This window comes from Salmo trutta, chromosome 22, assembly GCF_901001165.1.
Source record: "Salmo trutta chromosome 22, fSalTru1.1, whole genome shotgun sequence".
Classification (NCBI taxonomy): Eukaryota; Metazoa; Chordata; class Actinopteri; order Salmoniformes; family Salmonidae; genus Salmo; species Salmo trutta.
Window position 1 is genome coordinate 28,030,585 of NC_042978.1, and position 21,076 is coordinate 28,051,660.

The following is a 21,076-nucleotide window of genomic DNA, read 5'->3' on the forward strand; positions in this document are numbered from 1 at the left end:
AGCAGCTTCCTGTCTGGCTGTGTTACCTTGCTGTGGAGGGCCGCAGGGCAGCAGGATTTCTGTCTCCTCAGTCACTGTCACATCCTGGTGGAGCCCCTCCCTGTTCTCAGCTGTAGAGCAGGTGAGGTCACTGTCCTCCAGGTGTAGCAGGTCTCTACCTGCATGGGTGGAGGGGGAGGAACATACCACCCCCCTCCAGGTCTGCTGCAGGGCCCTGTCCCTGTCGTAGGCCATCCACCTCCTCACGCTCCGCAGGCTGCAGTCACACCTCCACCTGTTACCACTCACCTCCACCAGGGCATTCAGGTTACGCAGTGACAGGTAGGCGGATGGAGGGATTGTGGTCAACAGGTTGAAGCTTAGATCCAGGACCTTTGAAGGATGTCATTATGAAAATTATAGGAATGTCAGATCTGTTTATAGTCCTGAGCTTAGGTGAGGTTTGGGTCAGGTGGTAACCGGATAACATGTTGTGATGCAGTAGTTACTATTAATGATTTGTAGTTACCCTGAGCTCCGGGAGGTCCCTGAGGGCATGTGGGTGGAGGTTGGAGATGTGGTTATGCTGCAGGCGAAGCTCTCTCAGATGGGGGAACCTGCAAAGATCTCCAGGTTGCAGGCCAGAGATCCTGTTGTGGGAGAGCTGCAGCACCTGCAGGAACTCGCTGCCTCCCAGGCCTAGTGGACAGTGCACCAACATAGTCCTCACATTAGTGGCATAATGTCACAGATGACTAGGATGGCACCTGTTAGTCCTCAGTAATGCACAGAGGATGGTAATCATGAGGTGGTTGACTATATGATCACAGAAGTCCCCTTCTCACCTTTGTACTGTTCTGTATGTGGGCAGTAAGCTGACATGACATTCCTCCCATAGCTTTACGAGCAGGAAACCACCCTGAGATGAATGAATACCTGCCCTTATATGTCCCCGCCTACCTGTCTGGGAAGCCACAGCAACACCTGCTCCCTATGACTGAACTAGGAGGCACTGATAGTGTTTGTTTACCCCCACTATAGGGTTTACTCTAGTGTACATACTGTAGTGTTTACTTCCCTGGGCCATTGTGGTGACATCTGTGTACATTACTACGGTGTGGTGGTAACAAAGACGCAGAGGAATTATTACTACAAGACATTGGGGACACTGAGTTATTGACAATCAAATGGTTTTGTACTTGGAACAGATTTGTTTTTAATTAATTATATGCTAAACATTATGTCCTGGCTAGAGTATAAACAAATGACTAGGGTTGGTTAGCCTGGTGATTAAGAGCATTTAGCCAGTAACCGAAAGGTTGCTGGTTCAAATCCTGAGATGACTAGGTGAAAAGCCTGCCTATGTGCCATTGAGCAAGGCACTTGCTCCTAATTGCTCCTGTAAGTCGCTCTGGATAAGAATGTCTGCCAAAATGGCACTGTTATGACTGATTCAGGCCAAGGATTTCTGTTGACAGAATTTAGTTTACACTGATTCTCAGTCTCTCCTGCGGTCTCCTCTTTTCACTAGGCTGACACTGCTGAGCTGAAGTGAGGCATTGTGGGTCTGGGCTTCCTTAGAGGAGCGCTAGGAGACTGAGCAGAATACCAAGCAGCACGGAGAGGCCTCTGTCTCACAGAGCAACTGCCGACAGTCCTCACAAACCTCAAACAAGGAGAAAACACAATCACCAGTGAATGCATACACCACTAAAAGGTTCAACTCCTCTGATGGAATTTAAAAAAAGCAAGATGATACTACTGTAAAATTATGATTAAGGCATTTTCCTCCTTTAAAACACAATCATTACACTTTTACACCCTCTGATGAACCATTGGAATGTCAGTAAACAGCGTCTACAATTGGCTGAAGATTGTACAACGATTTGTCAAATTCATTTTGTGATTGATTGACTGGGCCAGTTTAATCATTTCCGAGAAGAGCAAAGTCCTAATTATGTTGGATAATCATTCATAAGAGTATGGGTGTTCATGCATGTGCGTGTACAGTGCATTCAGAAAGTATTTAGACCTTGACTTTTTCCACATTTTGTTACGTTACAGACTTATTCTAAAATGGATAAAATGTTTTTTTTCCTGTTCAATCTATACACAATAGCCCATAATGACAAAAAAAAAATTGTTTTTTGGAAAGTTCTGCAAATGTTATAAAAATAACAGAATTATTACATTTACATACAGTACCAGTCAAAAGTTAGGACTCATGTACTCTTTATTTTTACTATTTTCAACATTGTAGAATAATAGTGAAGACATCTAAACGATGAAATAACACATGGAATCATGTAGTAACCAAAAACGTGTTATATATTGTTTATTTGAGATTCTTTAAAGTAGCCACCAATTGCCTTGATGGCAGCTTTGTACACTCTTGGCATTCTCTCAACCAGCTTCATGGGATAGTCACCTGGAATGCATTTAAATTAACAGGTGTGCCTTGTTAAAAGTTTAATAGTGGAATTTCTTTCCTTCTTAATGTGTTTGAGCCAATCAGTTGTGTTCTGACAAGGTAGGGGTGGTAACAGAAGATAGCCCTATTTGGTAAAAGACCAAGTCCATATTATGGCAAGAACAGCTCAAATAAGCAAAGGGAAACAACAGTCCATCATTACTTTAAGACATGAAGGTCAGTCAATGCGGAAAATGTCAAGAACTTTGAAAGTTTCTTCAAGTGCAGTCACAAAAACCAGGCGCTATGATGAAACTGGCTCTCATGAGGACCGCCACAGAAAAGGAAGACCCAGAGTTACCTCTGCTGCAGAGTATAAGTTCATTAGAGTTACCAGCCTCAGAAATTGCAGCCCAAATAAATGCTTCAGAGTTCAAGTAACAGACACATCTCAACATCAACTGTTAGGTATTGGTATTTTATTAGGATCCCCATTATCTGTTGCAATAGCAGCAGCTACTCTTCCTGGGGTCCAAAACATGAAACATAATACAGAATAACAAAATACAGAACATCATTAGACAAGAACAGCTCAAGGACAGAACTACATACATTTTTAAAAAGGCACACGTAGCCTACATATCAATGCATACACACAAACTATCTAGGTCAAATAGGGGAGAGGCGTTGTCGAGGTGTTGCTTTTTCTGTTTTTTTAACTGTTCAGAGGAGACTGCATGAATCAGGCCTTCTCTAGGAAGAGTCTTGGTGGTTCCAAACTTCTTCCATTAAAGAATGATGGAGGCCACTGTGTTCTTGGGGATCTTCAATGCTACAAAACATTTTTGGTACCCTTTCCTAGATCTGTGCCTTGAAACAATCCTGTCTCAGAGCTCTACGGACGATTCCTTCGACCTCATGGCTTGGTTTTTGCTTTGACATGCACTGTCAACTGTAGGACCTTATAAAGACAAGTGTGCCTTTCCAAATCATGTCCAATCAATTTCATTTACCACAGGTAGACTCCAATCAAGTTGTAGAAATATCTCAAGGATGATCAATGGAAACAGGATGCATCTGAGCTCAATATCGAGTCTCATGGCAAAGGTCTGAATACTTATGTAAATAAGGCACTTCTGTTTTTTATTTTTAATAAATGTATTTTTAATTCTCGTTGTCAATATGGGGTATTGTGTGTAGATTGATGAGGATTTTTTAAAATCCATTTTAGAACAATGCTGTAACGTAACAAAATGTGGAAAAAGTCAGTGGGTCTGAATACTTTGAATGCACAGGTAACTGCCAAAATAAAGGAAACACCAACATAAAGCGCCTGAATAGGGCATTCAATGCGCCTTGGCATAGATTCTTCAAGTGCCTGGAAGTCTACTAGAGGGATGTGACACCATTCTTCCACAAGAAATTCCATTAGTTGGTGTTTTGTTAATGGTTGTAGAAAAGGTGGGTTCAATTGGGTTGAGATATGGTGACTGAGCAAAAACACACACACACACACACACACCCTTTAAACCTCCTATGCTCCTTTGAGACCCCTCTTTCAAAGACACAGAGATCTTCTAGCCATGGTAGGCAAAATAATGGGCAACTGGGCGGTTTTATACATGACCCTAAGCATGATGGGATGTTAATTGCTTAATTAACTCAGGAACCACACCTGTGTGGGAGCACTTGCCTTCAATATACTTTGTATCCCTCATTTACTCAAGTGTTTCCATTAATTTGTCAGTTACCTGTATGTGTGTTAGGCAAAGCAACCTGTGATTAGTGTAACTACATTTATAGTACAGCGAAGCAATTCCTGACGTGTTAGAGTGTGTGTGTGACTCACCCTCAGGGATCATCTCTAGCTGGTTCCTCTCAGCAGACAGCAGCTGCAGGGCCGGGGCCCAGGATACACATCTTCCTCTGTTGTGTGAGAGGGGTAATCTCCCATGTTTACCCCTCCAGGTCCTCCCCACACACAGAGACAGGTGAGTGATGCTGTTGTGTCCAAGCCATAAATTATTAAGCCCCCAATTTGGCCACGAGGGGGCAAGGGACTTCAGGAGGTTGTGAGATAGGTCTAGATCATTTACGGTGGAAGGGATGTGTTGTGGGGCTTGGGAAAGGCCAGCGGAGGAACAGTTTAACAGAGGACCTCTCTGACAAAGGCAGGGCTCAGGACAGGTAGGGGGAGTTGGAGAACACTGGAGCCCCTGGATGAGGAGGAGCAGCACTGCAGCACAGAACATCCACTGAGACACGGCCATCACAAACAGCCCTGTGCCCATAGATAGAACAAAAAGAGATAACTAATGTTAGTGAGTTGTGAGTTTCAACATTAAAGACAATGTATGAACACATACAGTATTGAAGGTAAATTCAATAGATATACCCTAATATACCAAGAGTAACACATTCAACAGCATCCAAATAAAGTCAAAACACACGCATTACTCTCAAATTTAGAAACATGCATTGCAATATTAGCACACGTCATACACACAAATATAAATGAATGCATGAAAAAAACTCACTCACCCCTCCGTGTCTGCATTGTATACAACCGAAACGAACTCGACATTCAGTCTCTCCCCAGGCCCTTCCAGTACATTGGCAAAGGTAGCAGATTTTTACAACTTTCTCCTGTAGTTTCAGATCAAAGTCTTCAGTGTGTACTGACATGTTGAGTCAGACATGCATTCACAACAATGGCATAAACGTTATGCTGATTCCCTCAATCATTCACATGGCGTGGTTAATGTCTCACCAGGACCTTGTTTTCCTCTCCTTCACAGTTAACTGTGCTGCCAGAAATAATAATGAAAAGGAAACCATAGCCCAGCTTGGATTTATTATTGATTGATAAATAACTGGATCGGAACAGATTTCATGCTATAAAAGTAATCTTGGTTATTTTGCCCCTTTACTGTGTAAAATGTAGTAGACGTAGAATATAGCTAGTACACTGTAAATGTAGTAGACGTAGAATATAGCTAGTACACTGTAAATGTAGTAGACGTAGAATATAGCTAGTACACTGTAAATGTAGTAGACGTAGAATATAGCTAGTACACTGTAAATGTAGTAGACGTAGAATATAGCTAGTACACTGTAAATGCATTGACACTTCCAAGTGGGCATTATGGGATAGGGTACAAATAGGGCAGTTTTCAAACGTGAAAATAAAACTGCAAATCGACAAGAGACAAGAAGCAATACAGATTACAGGTCTTTTCAAACACAGAATATCCCTTTATTTAAACAAACATAAGTTAAATCATTGATATTTTCCAAAAGCTCATTCTCAAGGTTCCATTGGAAAACAATGAATTCCTACATCTATTAAAGCATGGAGTTCATATTGCTGCTTGAGATGATGATCACATTTCTCCAAACACATTGTTACCGTAGAAATCATTTAATACTCAATTTAAGCATGTTAGACAAATGCCAATGAGCTCAAAATAGATAAACATCACCCTTGTAGTATTGCCACTTCATGTTATATTGCACAAAATATCACTCAATAGTATGTTTCAAACCCATGTTAACAAAACATATAATTGAATGAGAATACCACAGAAAAAGACAAAAAAAACAGCTGACTGCATTAATCTGTAGTGTATCTTAGTGTAAGTACACTACATGACCAAAAGTATGTGGAAACCTGCTCGTCGAACATCTCATTCCAAAATCATAGGCATTAATATGGAGTTGGTCCCTCTTTGCTGCTATAACAGCCTCCACTCTTCTGGGGGAGGCTTTCCACTAGATGGTGGAACATTGCTTCGGGGACTTGCTTCCATTCAGCCACAAGAGAATTTGTATGGTTGGGCGATTAAGCATGGCTGGCAGTCGGCGTTTCAATTCATCCCAAAGGTGTTCGATGGGGTTGAGGTCAGGGCTCTGTGCAGGCAAGTCAAGTTCTTCCACACCGATCTTGACAAACCATTTCTGTATGGACCTCGCTTTGTGCACGGGGGCATTGTCATTCTGAAACAGGAAAGGGCCTTGCCCAAACTGTTGCCACATAGTTGGAAGCACAGAATTGTCTAGTATGTCATTGTATGCTGTAGCGTTAAGATTTCCCTTCACTGGAACTACGGGGCCAAGCCCGAACCATGAAAAATAGCACCAGACCATTATTCCTCCTCCACCAAACTTTACAGTTGGCACTACACAGTCGGGCAGGTAGCGTTCTCCTAGCATCCGCCAAACCCAGATTCATCAGTCAGACTGCCAGATGGTGAAGTATGATTCAATCACTCCAGAGAACGCATTTCCACTGCTCCAAAGTCCAATGGCGGCAAGTTTACACCACTCCAGCCGACGCTTGGCATTGCGCATGGTGATCTTAGTCTTATGTGCGGCTGGAAACCCATTTCATGAAGCTCCCAAAGAACAGTTATTGTGCTGATGCTGCTTCCAGAGGCAGTTTGTAACTCGATAGTGAGTGTTGCAACTGAGGACAGACTGTTTTTAAGTGCTTCAGCACTCTGCGGTCCCGTTCTGAGCTTGTGTGGCCTACCACTTCGCGGCTGAGCCGTTGTTGCTCCTAGACGTTTCCATTTCACAATAACAGCACTTACAGTTAACCGGGGAAGCTCTAGCAGGGCAAAAATTTGACTAACTGACTTGTTGGAAAGGTGGGATCCTATGATGTTGCCACGTTGAAAGTCACTGAGCTCTTCAGTAAGGCCATTCTACTGCCAATGTTTGTCTATGGAAATTGCATGGCTGTGTGTTCGATTTTATATACCCGTCAGCAACTGGTGTAGTTGAAATAGCCAAATCCACTCATTTGAAGGGGTGTCCACATACTTTTGTATATATAGTGTATATTCCCTTTTCTGAACATTAGGCAATATATTATAGACACATGGAAATGAATTCCATTTGGCATCATAGCTAAAGACACTCTAATCTCTTCCTTTGTGAAGACACAGAGACAATGTTTGGCACGTACAGGTTGAGGAGGCAGATGTATAGCAATGTAGAGTGCTGAGAGAGTCAACTCATGAAAATCTACACTAGACCTTTAAACAAGCACAGATTATCTCCTGCAATCAGCAATACTGAATGGCTAAAATTAAGTTTCCTATTTCGCACATATCCCACTAACTCCAACTCATAACTCCTTAACTAACTTAACTAATCAATAAATAAATATAGTGTCCCACACTATGTGATCAGTGGCTGATGCCTAATACAGGGTGACTTGTATTTGAGTCACACACAGCTGCCAGCGGAAATATAAATGTCAAATAATGATTAGAAATATCCAGAATACTGGTAATACTGGATGGCTTGGTAAAGTGTCGCTTCTGTTGTTACTTCATATAGCCAGAAAAAAACAATGATAATACTTTATCACTTATTTAGATATATATTTGGCCAAGTGGATATGCAGACATAAAGACCAACATAAAAAAAGCGTGTTTCTGGGTGTGCTACATTGTGAATGCATATAGAGTATGCACACTACACCATTCTATGGTATTTCAACACTGGTTGGCCAGACCATCTGTTGACTGTAGGAGAGGATGGATGGTGTAACATCAGTTTGTGTTCCAGTCTCTTTAGTGGGCCTTTCCACACGGGTTGTCTGAGGTCTGGCAGCCCATGTTCTGATACTTCACCTGGACACGGAACAGAGTGCCGTCTGCACACATACACAGCTTGTACCTCAACAGACCCTCATCGAAATACACATTGGCCCCCACTGAGGAGTTAGGCATGCGAGTGACGCTCACCATCACAGATCCGTTCAAAACAATACTGTTCTCCTGCAAAGGGAAATACCTTGTTAACCATATTTGTTAATGGAATACACTACACCATAGACTTTCAAATTGTATACATGTTTTACAAATTTGGTAAGGGGTGACACTCACAGCTCTGAGCTCGATGTCCCCTCCCATCCTGAACTCCACTGTCTTGCCCATGATGAAGACCCCCTCGTTGCCACGGATGATGGCCTTGCTGTCCCCTTTGATGGACAGGTCAGAGGAAGCGTTGCTGGTGATCTGAAAGAGAGTCATCACTTTTTCTGGGATTTTTCAAAATGTTCATCAATGACAGAAAGAGATTCTAGAATGTATTTGATCTGGAGTAACACACTGCAAGGTCAATCCTACGGTTTAATGACATGTTTTATTAGATAGCTTCTGTAACCCTGGAACATACCCTTTCTGTGGAGGCCTTCTTCACACTGAGTACTTTGACTCCTTTGGGCAGGTGGAACTCGTGGTTTTCAAAGTCTGTGCTGAAGAAGGTGTTCTGAGTGCGGGGGTCAGTGAAGGATATGCCCATGTCACTGGTGATGGACGTCTTCTCTTTCTCAACACTGAGCTTAGTGGAGCCCTGCTGGAACACCACCTGGAACACATATACAAAAAAAACAACCTATACATGTAAGAGCATACTAAGAGCAAGAGCATACTAAGAGCATACAATCTGAGTAGCCCTTTTCTGCAGTCAAATGACCTAGTGGCCTCATGGGTGGAATGTTATTCATATTTTTCATAATTTAATAATTAAAACATTATTTTTAAAAGTCAGTTTTCAGCTGGGTTATGTTTTGCCTAAGTGAGTGTGTTTTGCGTGAGCTCACCGGGTTGTTGTTACCGGTGATAACCAGGTCCTGGTCCTTCCTGCCCCCCACAGTACTCTTGTGCAGTGGGTGGACCACGCCCATGTCTGCCTTCTGCTTGAAACGCAGCAGCCCACTCTCATGAAACTCCATACTGTCACAACCACTGGGCCCGATTCGTATCACCGTCCAGATCACTAGAGTGATCTGATAGTTGGGAAAATATACAGATAGTTGGATATATTGATTTGATTATTGTCATGATCATAACTAGTTATAACATAACCACAACTAACATTATCATGATGCCATGCCATGCAAATCAAATCTTATTAGTCACATGCGCCGAATACAACAGGTGTAGACCTTACAGTGAAATGCTGAATACAACAGATGTAGACCTTACAGTTTTTTTTATTTATTTTTTATTTCACCTTTATTTAACCAGGTAGGCTAGGTGAGAACAAGTTCTCATTTGCAACTGCGACCTGGCCAAGATAAAGCATAGCAATTCGACACATACAACAACACAGAGTTACACATGGAATAAACAAAACATACAGTCAATAATACAGTAGAGAAAAAAAAGTCTATATACAGTGACTGCAAATGAGGTAAGATAAGGGAGGTAAGGCAATAAACAGGCCATGGTGGCGAAGTAATTACAATATAGCAATTAAACACTGGAATGGTAGATGTGCAAAAGATGAATATGCAAGTAGAGATACTGGGGTGCAAAGGAGCAAGATAAATAAATACAGTATGGGGATGAGGTAGATAGATGGGCTGTTTACAGATGGGCTATGTACAGGTGCAGTGATCTGTGAGCTGCTCTGACAGCTGGTGCTTAAAGCTAGTGAGGGAGATATGAGTCTCCAGCTTCAGTGATTTTTACAGTTCGTTCCAGTCATTGGCAGCAGAGAACTGGGAGGAAAGGCGGCCAAAGGAGGAATTGGCTTTGGGGGTGACCAGTGAGATATACCTGCTGGAGCGCGTGCTACGAGTGGGTGCTGCTATGGTGACCAGTGAGCTGAGATAAGGCGGGGCTTTACCTAGCAGAGACTTGTAGATAACCTGTAGCCAGTGGGTTTGACGACGAGTATGATGCGAGGGCCAACCAATGAGAGCGTACAGGTCGCAGTGGTGGGTAGTGTATGGGGCTTTGGTGACAAAACGGATGGCACTGTGATAGACTGCATCCAATTTGTTGAGTAGAGTGTTGGAGGCTATTTTATAGATGACATCGCCGAAGTCGAGGATCGGTAGGATGGTCAGTTTTACGAGGGTATGTTTGGCAGCATGAGTGAAAGATGCTTTGTTGCGATATAGGAAGCCGATTCTAGATTTATTTTGGATTGGAGATGCTTAATGTGAGTCTGGAAGGAGAGTTTACAGTCTAACCAGACACCTAGGTATTTGTAGTTGTCCCGTATTCTAAGTCATAGCTGTCCAGAGTAGTGATGCTGGACGGGCGGGCAGGTGTGGGCAGTGATCGATTGAATAGCATGCATTTAGTTTTACTTCCATTTAAGAGCAGTTGGAGGCCACGGAAGGAGAGTTGTATGGCATTGAAGCTCGTCTGGAGGTTAGTTAACACAGTGTCCAAAGAAGGGCCAGGAGTATACAGAATGGTGTTGTCTGCGCAGAGGGGGATCAGAGAATCACCAGCAGGAAGAGCGACATCATTGATGCATACAGAGAAGAAAGTCGGCCCGAGAATTGAACCCTGTGGCACCCCCATACAGACTGCCAGAGGTCCGGACAACAGGCCCCCCGATTTGACACACTGAACTCAGAGAAGTAGTTGGTAAACCAGGTGAGGCAATCATTTGAGAAACCAAGGCTGTCAAGTCTGCCAATAAGAATGTGGTGATTGACAGAGTCGAAAGCCTTGGCCAGGTCGATGAATACGGCTGCACGGTAATGTCTCTTATTGATGGCGGTTTTGATGTCATTTAGGACCTTGAGCGTGGCTGGGGTGCACCCATGACCAGCTCTGAAACCAGATTGCCTAGCGGAGAAGGAACGGTGGGATTCGAAATGGTCGGTAATCTGTTTGTTAACTTGGCTTTCGAAGACCTTGGAAAGACAGGGTAGGATAGATATAGGTCTGTAGCTTTCCAATCTTTGGGAATCTCAGACGATACGAAAGAGAGGTTGAACAGGCTAGTAATAGGGGTTGCAACAATTTCGGCAGATAACTTTAGAAAGAGAGGGTCCAGATTGTCTAGCCCAGCTGATTTGTAGGGGTCCAGATTTTGCAGCTCTTTCAGAACATCAGCTATCTAGATTTGGGTGAAGGAGAAATGGTGGGGGCTTTGGAGGGTTGCTGTGGAGGGTGCCGGGCAGTTGACCGGGGTAGGGGTAGCCAGGTGGAAAGCATGGCCAGCCGTAGAGAATTGCTTATTGAAATTCTCAATTATAGTGGATTTATTGGTGGTAACAGTGTTTCCTAGCCTCAGAGCAGTGGGCAGCTGGGAGGAGGTGCTCTTATTCTCCATGGACTTTACAGTGTCCCAGAACTTTTTTGAGTTTGTACTACAGGATGCAAATATCTGTTTGAAAAAGCTAGCCTTAGCTTTCCTAACTGCCTGTGTATATTTGTTCCTAACTTCCCTGAAAAGTTGCATATCACGGGGGCTATTCGATGCTAATGCAGAACGCCACAGGATGTTTTTGTGCTGGTCAAGGGCAGACAGGTCTGGAGTGAACCAAGGACTATATCTATTCCTAGTTCTACATTTTTGGAATGGGGCATGCTTATTTAAGATGGTGAGGAAGGCACTTTTAAAGAATAACCAGGCATCATCTACTGACGGGATGTCATTCCAGGATACCCCGGCTAGGTCGATTAGAAAGGCCTGCTCGCAGAAGTGTTTTAAGGAGCGTTTGACAGTGATGAGGGGTGGTCGTTTGGTCGCAGACTCATTACGGATGCAGGCAATGAGGCAGTGATTGCTGAGATCTTGATTGAAAACAGCAGAGGTGTATTTGGAGGGTGAGTTAGTTAGGATGATATCTATGAGGGTGCCCGTGTTTATGGATTTGGGGTTGTACCTGGTAGGTTCATTGATAATTTGTGTGAGATTGAGGGCATCAAGCTTAGATTGTAGGATAGCCGGGGTGTTAAGCATGTCCCAGTTTAGGTCACCTAGTAGCACGAGCTCAGAAGATAGATGGGGGGCAATCAATTCACATATGGTGTCGAGGGCACAGCTTGGGGCAGAGGGTGGTCTATAGCAAGCGGCAACAGTGAGAGACGTGTTTCTGGAAAGGTGAATTTTTAGATGTAGAAGCTCGAATTGTTTGGTTACAGACTTGGATAGTAATACAGAACTCTGCAGGCTATCTTTGCAGTAGATTGCAACACCACCCCCTTTGGCAGTTCTATCTTGGTTGGAAAATGTTATAGTTAGGGATGGAGATTTCAGGGTTTTTGCTGGTTTTCCTAAGCCAGGATTCAGACACGGCTAAGACATCCGGGTTGGCAGAGTGTGCTAAAGCAGTGAGTAAAACAAACTTAGGGAGTAGGCTTCTAATGTTAACATGCATGAAACCAAGGCTTTTACGGTTACAGAAGTCAACAAATGAGAGCACCTGGGGAGTGGGAGTGGAGCTAGGCACTGCAGGACCTGGTTTAACCTCAACATCACCAGAGGAACAGAGGAGAAGTAGGATAAGGGTATGGCTAAAGGCTATACGAACTGGCCGTCTAGCACGTTCGGAACAGAGAGTAAAAGGAGCAGGTTTCTGGGCATGATAGCATAGATTCAAGGCATAGTGTACAGACAAAGGTAAGGTAGGATGTGAGTACATTGGAGGTAAACCTAGGCATTGAGTAATGATGAGAGAGATATAGTCTCTAGAGACGTTTAAACCAGGTGATGTCATCGCATATGTAGGAGGTGGAACAACATGGTTGGTTAAGGCATATTGAGCAGGGCTAGAGGCTCTACAGTGAAATAAGAGAGTAATCACTAACCAGGACAGTAATGGACGAGGCATATTGATATTAGAGAGAGGCATGCGTAGCCAAGTGAAATGCTTACTTATAAGCCCCTAACCAACAATGCAGTTTAAAAAATACAAATAAGAAATAAAAGGAACAAGTAATTAAAGGGCAGCAGTAAAACAACAATAGTGAGACTTTATACAGGGGGTACCGGTACAGAGTCAATATGCAGGGGCACCGGTTACTCAAGGTAATTGAGGTAAAATGTACATGTAGGTAGAGTTATTAAAGTGACTATGCATAGATAATAACAGAGAATAGCAGCGGTGTAAAAGAGGGGGAGGGGGGTGGGCAATGCAAATAGTCTGGGTAGCCATTTGATTAGATGTTCAGGAGTTTTATGGCTTGGGGGTAGAAGCTGTTTAGAAGCCTCTTGGTGCTCTGGTACCGCTTGCCATGCGGTAGCAGAGAGAACAGTCTATGACTAGGGTGGCTGGAGTCTTTGACAATTTTTAGGGCTTTCCTCTGACACCGCCTGGTATAGAGGTCCTGGATGGCAGGAAGCTTGGCCCCAGGGATGTACTGGGCCGTACGCACTACCCTCTGTAGTGCCTTGCGGTCAGAGGCCGAGCAGTTGCCATACCAGGCAGTGATGCAACCAGTCAGGATGCTCTCGATGGTGCAGCTGTAGAACCTTTTGAGGATCTGAGGACCCATGCCAAATCTTTTCAGTCTCCTGAGGGGGAATAGGTTTTGTCATGCCCTCTTTACGACTGTCTTGGTGTGCTAGGACCATGTTAGTTTGTTGGTGATGTGGACACCAAGGAACTTGAAGCTCTCAACCTGCTCCACTACAGCCTTGTCGATGAGAATGGGGGCGTGCTTGGTCCTCCTTCTCCTGTAGTCCACAATCATCTACTTTGTCTTGGATCATGTTGAGGGAGAGGTTGTTGTCCTGGCAACACACGGCCAGGTCTCTGACCTCCCCCCTATTGGCTGTCTCGTCATTGTCGGTGATCAGGCCTAGCACTGTTGTGTCATCGGCAAACTTAATGATGGTGTTGGAGTCGTGCCTGGCCGTGCAGTCATGAGTGAACAGGGAGTACAGGAGGGGACTGAGCACACACCCCTGAGGGGCCCCTGTGTTGAGGATCAGCATGGCGGATGTGTTGTTACCTACCCTTACCACCTGGGGGACGGCCCGTCGGGAAGTCCAGGATCCAGTTGCAGAGGGAGGTGTTTAGTCCCAGGGTCCTTAGCTTATTGATGAGCTTTGAGAGCACTATGGTGTTGAACACTGAGCTGTAGTCAATGAATAGCATTCTCACATAGGTGTTCCTTTTGTCCAGGTGAGAAAGGGCAGTGTGGAGTGCAATAGAGATTGCATCATCTGTGGATCTGTTAGGGCAGTATGCAAATTGGATTGGGTCTAGGGTTTCTGGGATGACGGTGTTGATGTGAGCCATGACCACCCTTTCAAAGCACTTCATGGCTACAGACGTGAGTGCTACGGGTCAGTAGTCATTTAGGCAGGCTACCTTAGTGTTCTTGCGCACAGGGACTATGGTGGTCTGCTTAGAACATGTTGATATCCTTGGAGCTTAGCATCTGCTTCATCTGACCACTTTTTTATTGACCAAGTCACTGCTGCTTCCTGCTTTAATTTTTGCTTGTAAACAGGAATCAGGAGGATAGAATTATGGTCAGATTTACCAAAGGGAGGGTCGAGGGAGTGCTTTGTATACATCTCTGTGTGTGGAGTAAAGGTGGTCTAGAGTTTTTTTCCCCTCTGGTTGCACATTTAACATGCTGATAGAAATTTGGTAAAAGTGATTTAAGTTTCCCTGCATTAAAGTCCCCGCCACCAGGAGAGCCGCCTCTGGATGAGTGTTTTCCTGTTTGTTTATGGCGGAATACAGCTCATTGAGTGCGGTCTTAGTGCCAGCATCGGTATGTGGTGGTATGTAGACAGCTACGGAAAATACAGATTAAAACTCTCTCGGTAGATAGTGTGGTCTACAGTTTATCATGAGATACTCTGCCTCAGGCAAGCAACACCTCGAGACTTCCTTAGATATCCTGCACCAGCTGTTGTTTACAAATATACATAGTTCACCCCCGTTGTCTTACCAGACGGCGCCGTTCTATCCTGCCGATACAGCGTATAACCAGCCAGCTGTATGTTGATAATGTTGCCATTCAGCCACGACTCCGTGAAGCATAAGATATTTCCGTTTTTAATGTCCCGTTGGTAGTTAAATCTTCCTCGTAGGTCGTCGATTTTATTTTCCAATGATTGCATGTTAGCTAGTACAACGGAAGGCAGTGGGGGTTTATTCGATCGCCTACAAAGTCTCAGAAGGCAGCCCAACCTCCGTCCTTTTTTTCTCTCAGTCTTCTCTTCATGCAAATGACAGGGATTTGGGCCTATTCCCGGGAAAGCAGTATGTCCTTCATGTTGGGCTCGTCGTACTCGTTGAAGGGAAAAAAAGCTTCTGCCAGTTTGTGGTGAGTAATCGTAGTTCTGATGTCCAGAATATATTTTCGGTCATAAGAGACAGTAGCAGCAACATTATGTAGAGAATAAGTTAACAAATAAGTTACAAACAACCAAAAAAAAACACATTCGGTTAGGAGCACATAAAACGTCAGCCATCTTCTCCGGCGCCATGCTCCTAGCCTGAGTTAAAAGTGAATTCAGATACACAAGGATGATTACATAATGCAGAGGAGCTTTGTGTGTAATTGGGCACTCACAATGAGGTTGATGAGTGCCAGCAGGAAGAGCAGGATGATGATGCAGACAGCCATGTTGCCCTTGCGTCCTCTCAGGCCTGTCTTGTGCAGGCGCTCCTCCTCTATGGGCACATAGCCTGCCTTGAAGTTGCTGTTGTGCTCCTTGTTGGTGGTCCGCCGTTCGATGGCCTTCTCCCTCATAGATCTCTTCACAGGCCCGTTGGAACTCTCCTTCAACAGACACAACAGTAAACATCAGTATAAAGGCTCAGGTGTAACGTGTGTAGATGCTGTGACATCTACACACCACTTTTTGGGTGGTCCCCATTAATCAAAGCATGGACTTCACTGTGTGAGACGAAACGTGAAGAGAGTTCTAGCTATCACACTGAAACTTCAGTACCACATGTTATTGTATTCCACTCTGCAGTCTAGTTAATCTAGTTGATACATTGTAACAACCCAATTGACAGTCTATTTAACTACCACATGTAGTTACAACGTAACAAATGTATATCTCAGTACAGAGAAACAGAACCATATATTGTAACACTGAAACTACCACATTGTATTTAATTAGCGTTTACGCAGGCTTCGCTGGATAGACAGAATGCTCTAAAAGAATGCACGCAATTAAACACCCGAGTCTCTCTGTCTGTGTGCAATGACTAAAAATAAATCACACGTATTTTCCGTAACAAATGTGAATATGTCCATATTCAACTCAGATTAAAAGATAACTTAATGCTTTGGGATAATACAACCAGTTTAAACTGACCGTGGAAAACTGCGCCAATCAACCGTTATTTCGAGCGATAGCCTATCATAAAAACATTATAAAGGGCTTGGGAAGAGTAAAACCGTATGGATATTCCGCAACCGCTTTACAACGTCCGACTGAAATAAATCCTTTCAAATGAGTTCGTATTGATGTAGATGCTTAAATCTAAACCCCAGACGTTTGAAAAGCAAACCGTGAATGTGAAATGTAGAAAAACAAGAATGTCTTAAGCTATTGAAAACAGACCTGCTCAGACGCCATGTTGACCCTCCCTTTTCGACTGCCGTTGACAGCTCGGGAGTCGGGAAAGACAGTGGAGGAGACCACTTCATCCAAATGAATAAAATAAGATATATCTGTCCAGTTTTAATACTTGCGAATATATTTTTATTAGTGTACTAATTATATGAGCAAAAACATAAAAGAATGCTAAATTGGAGGTATTTGTATCAAAATGTCCCATAGCTGGATCACTGTAGCCGACAGTTGTCCGTGTTTATCACAGATGGTTCATTCCTGGCTAAACCAGCCAATAGAAAAGGACAGCAGCAGGATTCCAAAATAGGAAAGTCCACATAAATCATCCATTCATATTTTTTCCATAGATAACTTGCAGGCGGGGCTTCCGAATAGACTTGAGTCCAGAACATTTGTTCACCAATTACACAGAGCATGTTATGCTTGTTGAAGTTTAATAATATTAACGTTAGAAAATTATAATTTATCCAAATGTTAAAATGGCCACTTCATTAGTTTTATTTTCGTTAGACTATTACCTATGTGGACAAAAAGAGACGTGTAAGTTATTGGCCTAAAATTCATTAGGGAAATGTGTCTACGCTCCACTGTTTTTTCCTGGGCTTGACAGCATGACATTACAATGGTCTCGTTTACATCACAGACAGCCGACTACACCTGTATCATAAAGGAGCTAACTGTAGAAGCACCTCTGTTTGTGGGCTATCCTATCGACCTCTTTCTCGGGAATAACCAGACTATCACTGAAAACAATGGCAGCTTTAACAAACATTCTCACTCTGTATTCTGAGTAAAAAAGCGTTGCCACAACTGAGGTGGCGCTTGGCACCCGTTGTAACGAAGGTGGACAAAACGTCAAGGGCAAGAATTTTTACAACTGGTCTAAAAATGGAGCCCGTGCCTGTCACCGGCGCTCTCGCCCAATATTAAATCCCACTATTGTCCAGGAGCGTTAAACCTTTCAGGATTTTAGGGAGTGGAGCAGACATGGCCGACTCGCTAAGGAAGCTGGTGAACACATCTTTCTTCAGCGTTATGCAGGACAAACTTGAGTCCTGGTACAAGGACTACCATGTAAGTCATAAATAATTTATTTCTACCCTACATCTGTTGGCTGAAATGGAACCAACTAGGCCTTTATAAGGCAAAAATGTGTATTTATATGTAAATGAATAGTTGTCTAAATAATAGTAGTCTGTAAGAAATATGATATTGGTGTGGAATTCCATAGCCGATTGAATGAATCACTTGTGTTCAATCAAATGTTTTCTTCCCTTGATCATTTGTTTCGTCCAGTTTGGCTGCTTTTCACAAGGGGGGGGGCAGTGCCCCTGTGACAACAATTTTGGACCCCCTTGTGGCCCCCCCTAAATGTGGAGTATGAAATAATTTTGACATTACTAATTTTTGCTATCATTCTTTATTTACATCCGTTATTAGACAGTGGCAACGCGGAACACTAATGATTATGAACATGGTATTTTGCCTGCTAATGCCTGCAATGCAGTGAAGAAAACGATATGACAACAATAACGTCTAATGTAACTGGCCCCTCTAACAGTACAACTGGCCCCAGCTTGCCCCCCCCCCCCCAGTTGAAATGGTCTAGAACCGCCACTGCTGATTGGACCAATGCATTATCACATACTTCAGAGACCAGCTAGTGCATTTGACTCACTGGAAGTCACAGATAAGTAATTTTATATGCACATATCATGGATTCAATATGATATAATAAAGATAATCACTAATCAATCAGCCATGTGAAGTCTCCTAAATTGACCCCACAGCTGAGATTACATTAAAAGCTAGAATCCTTAGTTGCTACATCTATTTTTGGACTTATAAATTAATGATCTATACCCCACTGATTCACGAACAATATAAAAGCCTCATGTACTTAGTTCAACTGTCAGACACACCCCATCAGAACCCAAAATATAAGCTTGTTTTACTCCAATGTTTGTAAACAATGTAAATGTAAACATGGTTAAAACTATCATTTTGATATAATGGATGGTCAGTCCTTACATCCATATCTCTGTCTATGAATTTGAGAGTGGTTACATTTCTCCAGGCCCATCCCTCAGCTTTTTACCAAAAGAGGTGGGGCGACCGCTTTGTTATTGTTTCAATTAAGGACTAGCTTTAAATTGTATGTCCAGTTTGTGTTGGTTCATTATTCTCAACCCTGTTTGCCACCTTCCTAGGTCATCTCCTGTGACAAGAATCTGAACAGGTGCTGTGAGTTGGTGGAGCTCACCTCCAAGATACAGGGACAACTATTCACCATCCTCAACCTCACTGCTATAGAGGGTATGTGTCTAAGCTTCTTCTCAAAACTCTCCTCTCTTTTGCCTTACCCAAATAATTGTCTAATAATGCCTCTTTTTCTTTTGAGTTCGGTGGTCACTATGCAGGAGTGGACATGCTCAAATCACATCTGCTGCCATGGCTGGGGACATGCTTCTCCATGGCAACCCCCTCTGTCACCAACAACACCAGCCTCAACCTCATCCAGGTGAAATCATCTGTATTCTGTTATGGTTGTACAGAGATTAAATGATTTGTTAAGTACAAATGATTTCTATTAAGTTATTTGTTATATTATATTCTGTTCTGTCACATATTGTGATTAAGACAGTGATAGTCAAGGCTAAATGCTGTGTGTTGTCATGCAGGAGTCTGTGAAGAAGGGGTGGAAGATCAGGGCGCTGTCTGCTCCCACGAGAACGACATGCAGAAGATGGACACTCAGCTGTGCTCCACTTTCCTGCAGCTGGAGTCTCTCAAACAGGAGTAAATCTGCACTAAACAAACAATATTAGTTATTAATCCATACAATGGACCTACTCATTTAAATCCAATCAAATAAGTCTACACCAGGTAATGTATGACTAACTTTCTGGTCTACGTTTTATTCACTTACTGGTATGTTAAATGGGTTTACAGACTGGCGGATACTCATCTGCAACTGGACGACACCAAAAACATGTCAGCCACAACTCTGCTGGTCACAGAGGATGAGATACTACAGCTGAAAGCAGAGTGAGTGATACTGTACATACTGTAATTAATCAAATGTTATTGGTCACGTACACATGATTAGCAGGTGTTGTTGCGATTGTAGCAAAATGCTTGTGCTTCTAGTTCCGACAGTGCAACAATATCTAACATGTAATCTAACAATTCCACAACAAATACCTAATACACACAAATCTAATTAAAGGAATGGAATAAATACATTTTAGTACAATTTTCATGTAAGTATTATTTGTCCTCTTTGGCTTATTGATGTGTATGTTCTGAGGTTATTATTGTGTGTATCTGTGTGTCAGATTGCGTGCGGCCCGTGACCAGGTGGAGACCAATAAGAGGAAGCTGAATGTTCTGGATGACTCTGAGAGCCAGGGGCGTCTGCTGAGGGATGAGATGTCGTTCCTCACAGCAGAGAAGAGCATGCTGCAAGAGAGGTGAGCAGGACACACACACACACACACACACAGTAAATCTCATATCCATTTCTCTCCTCCCACATGATGGCCCACAATGTGCTGAAAATTCTGTATTTTTTTACTTGCCTCGTTCCTCTTTTGAATGATATTTTGAACACATTTCTCTCCGTTCCTCTCCTTTGTATCTCTGTCAAGGTCTACCAGCCCCCTGCCCAGACATAGCCACCACTCCAGCCCCCTGAGGACTGAGTCTCCCACCCGGGCCCAGCTCAACAACTCATCCCGCCACATAGCCACCACTCCAGCCCCCTGAGGACTGAGTCTCCCACCCGGGCCCAGCTCAACAACTCATCCCGCCACATAGCCACCACTCCAGCCCCCTGAGGACTGAGTCTCCCACCCGGGCCCAGCTCAACAACTCATCCCGCCACATAGCCACCACTCCAGCCCCCTGAGGACTGAGTCTCCCACCCGGGCCCAGCTCAACAACTCGTCCCGCCACATAGCCACCACTCCAGCCCCCTGAGGACTGAGTCTCCCACCCGGCCCCAGCTCAACAACTCGTCCCGCCACGCACGGCTCGTGTCCCGACTCAGTGACCCGTATGCTGTGGAGCGCCTGGAGGCCCAGAGCCTGCTGAGACGCTACATAGACGACCTGGAGATGGTCCAGATAATCATCTTCATCGCCACTGTGGTATGACATCTGGACATCCTGTACATATGGAATAATGCTACAGACAGTACAAACTGTGAATTTGATATGTCAGACCTGAGGTTTTGGTTTCTCTGTAAATCTCCTATTCCATACAGTATGTCTAATCTCCTGTGTGTGTGTGTGTGTGTGTGTGTGTGTGTGTGTGTGTGTGTGTGTGTGTGTGTGTGTGTGTGTGTGTGTGTGTGTGTGTGTC

The 21,076-nt window shown here is 43.7% G+C and overlaps 3 protein-coding genes across 3 annotated transcripts in view; 1 reads left to right on the forward strand and 2 right to left on the reverse strand.

Annotated features, from left to right (window-relative positions):
• The window catches only part of lrrc66 (leucine rich repeat containing 66), a 9,197-nt gene extending 4,088 nt beyond the window's left edge, over positions 1–5,109 (reverse strand). The window contains exons 1-4 of the mRNA XM_029707576.1: positions 4,931–5,109; positions 4,239–4,670; positions 509–678; positions 27–372 (exon numbers count right to left, since the gene is read on the reverse strand). Coding sequence (XP_029563436.1) covers positions 27–372; positions 509–678; positions 4,239–4,670; positions 4,931–4,973 — 991 coding nt within the window. The 5' untranslated portion in view covers positions 4,974–5,109. The remainder of the gene's footprint in view (positions 1–26; positions 373–508; positions 679–4,238; positions 4,671–4,930) is intronic.
• Positions 5,110–7,243: 2,134 nt separating this feature from the next.
• Positions 7,244–16,793, reverse strand: sgcb (sarcoglycan, beta (dystrophin-associated glycoprotein)). Its single transcript, XM_029707583.1, has 6 exons — positions 16,700–16,793; positions 15,694–15,903; positions 9,006–9,191; positions 8,579–8,770; positions 8,287–8,418; positions 7,244–8,178 (listed from the first exon to the last, which is right to left on the reverse strand). Exons 1-6 carry the CDS (start codon positions 16,712–16,714, stop codon positions 7,972–7,974), a joined length of 942 nt encoding a protein of 313 aa, XP_029563443.1. The 5' UTR covers positions 16,715–16,793; the 3' UTR covers positions 7,244–7,971.
• A 785-nt stretch (positions 16,794–17,578) lies between these two features.
• LOC115158966 (mitochondria-eating protein) overlaps positions 17,579–21,076 on the forward strand; it is a 5,445-nt gene continuing 1,947 nt past the window's right edge. The window contains 8 exon segments of the mRNA XM_075074247.1: positions 17,579–17,785; positions 18,922–19,027; positions 19,113–19,232; positions 19,393–19,510; positions 19,664–19,759; positions 20,050–20,184; positions 20,362–20,450; positions 20,630–20,862. Coding sequence (XP_074930348.1) covers positions 17,699–17,785; positions 18,922–19,027; positions 19,113–19,232; positions 19,393–19,510; positions 19,664–19,759; positions 20,050–20,184; positions 20,362–20,450; positions 20,630–20,862 — 984 coding nt within the window. The 5' untranslated portion in view covers positions 17,579–17,698.

Excerpts from the sequence above, each read along its gene's own strand:
- sgcb (XM_029707583.1), bottom strand. Across the intron at positions 9,192-15,693 it reads TGGCACTCATCAACCTCATT|ATCACTCTAGTGATCTGGAC; the intron begins GTGAGTGCCCAA and ends CCCAACTATCAG. Across the intron at positions 8,419-8,578 it reads AGAAGGCCTCCACAGAAAGG|ATCACCAGCAACGCTTCCTC; the intron begins GTATGTTCCAGG and ends ACTCTCTTTCAG.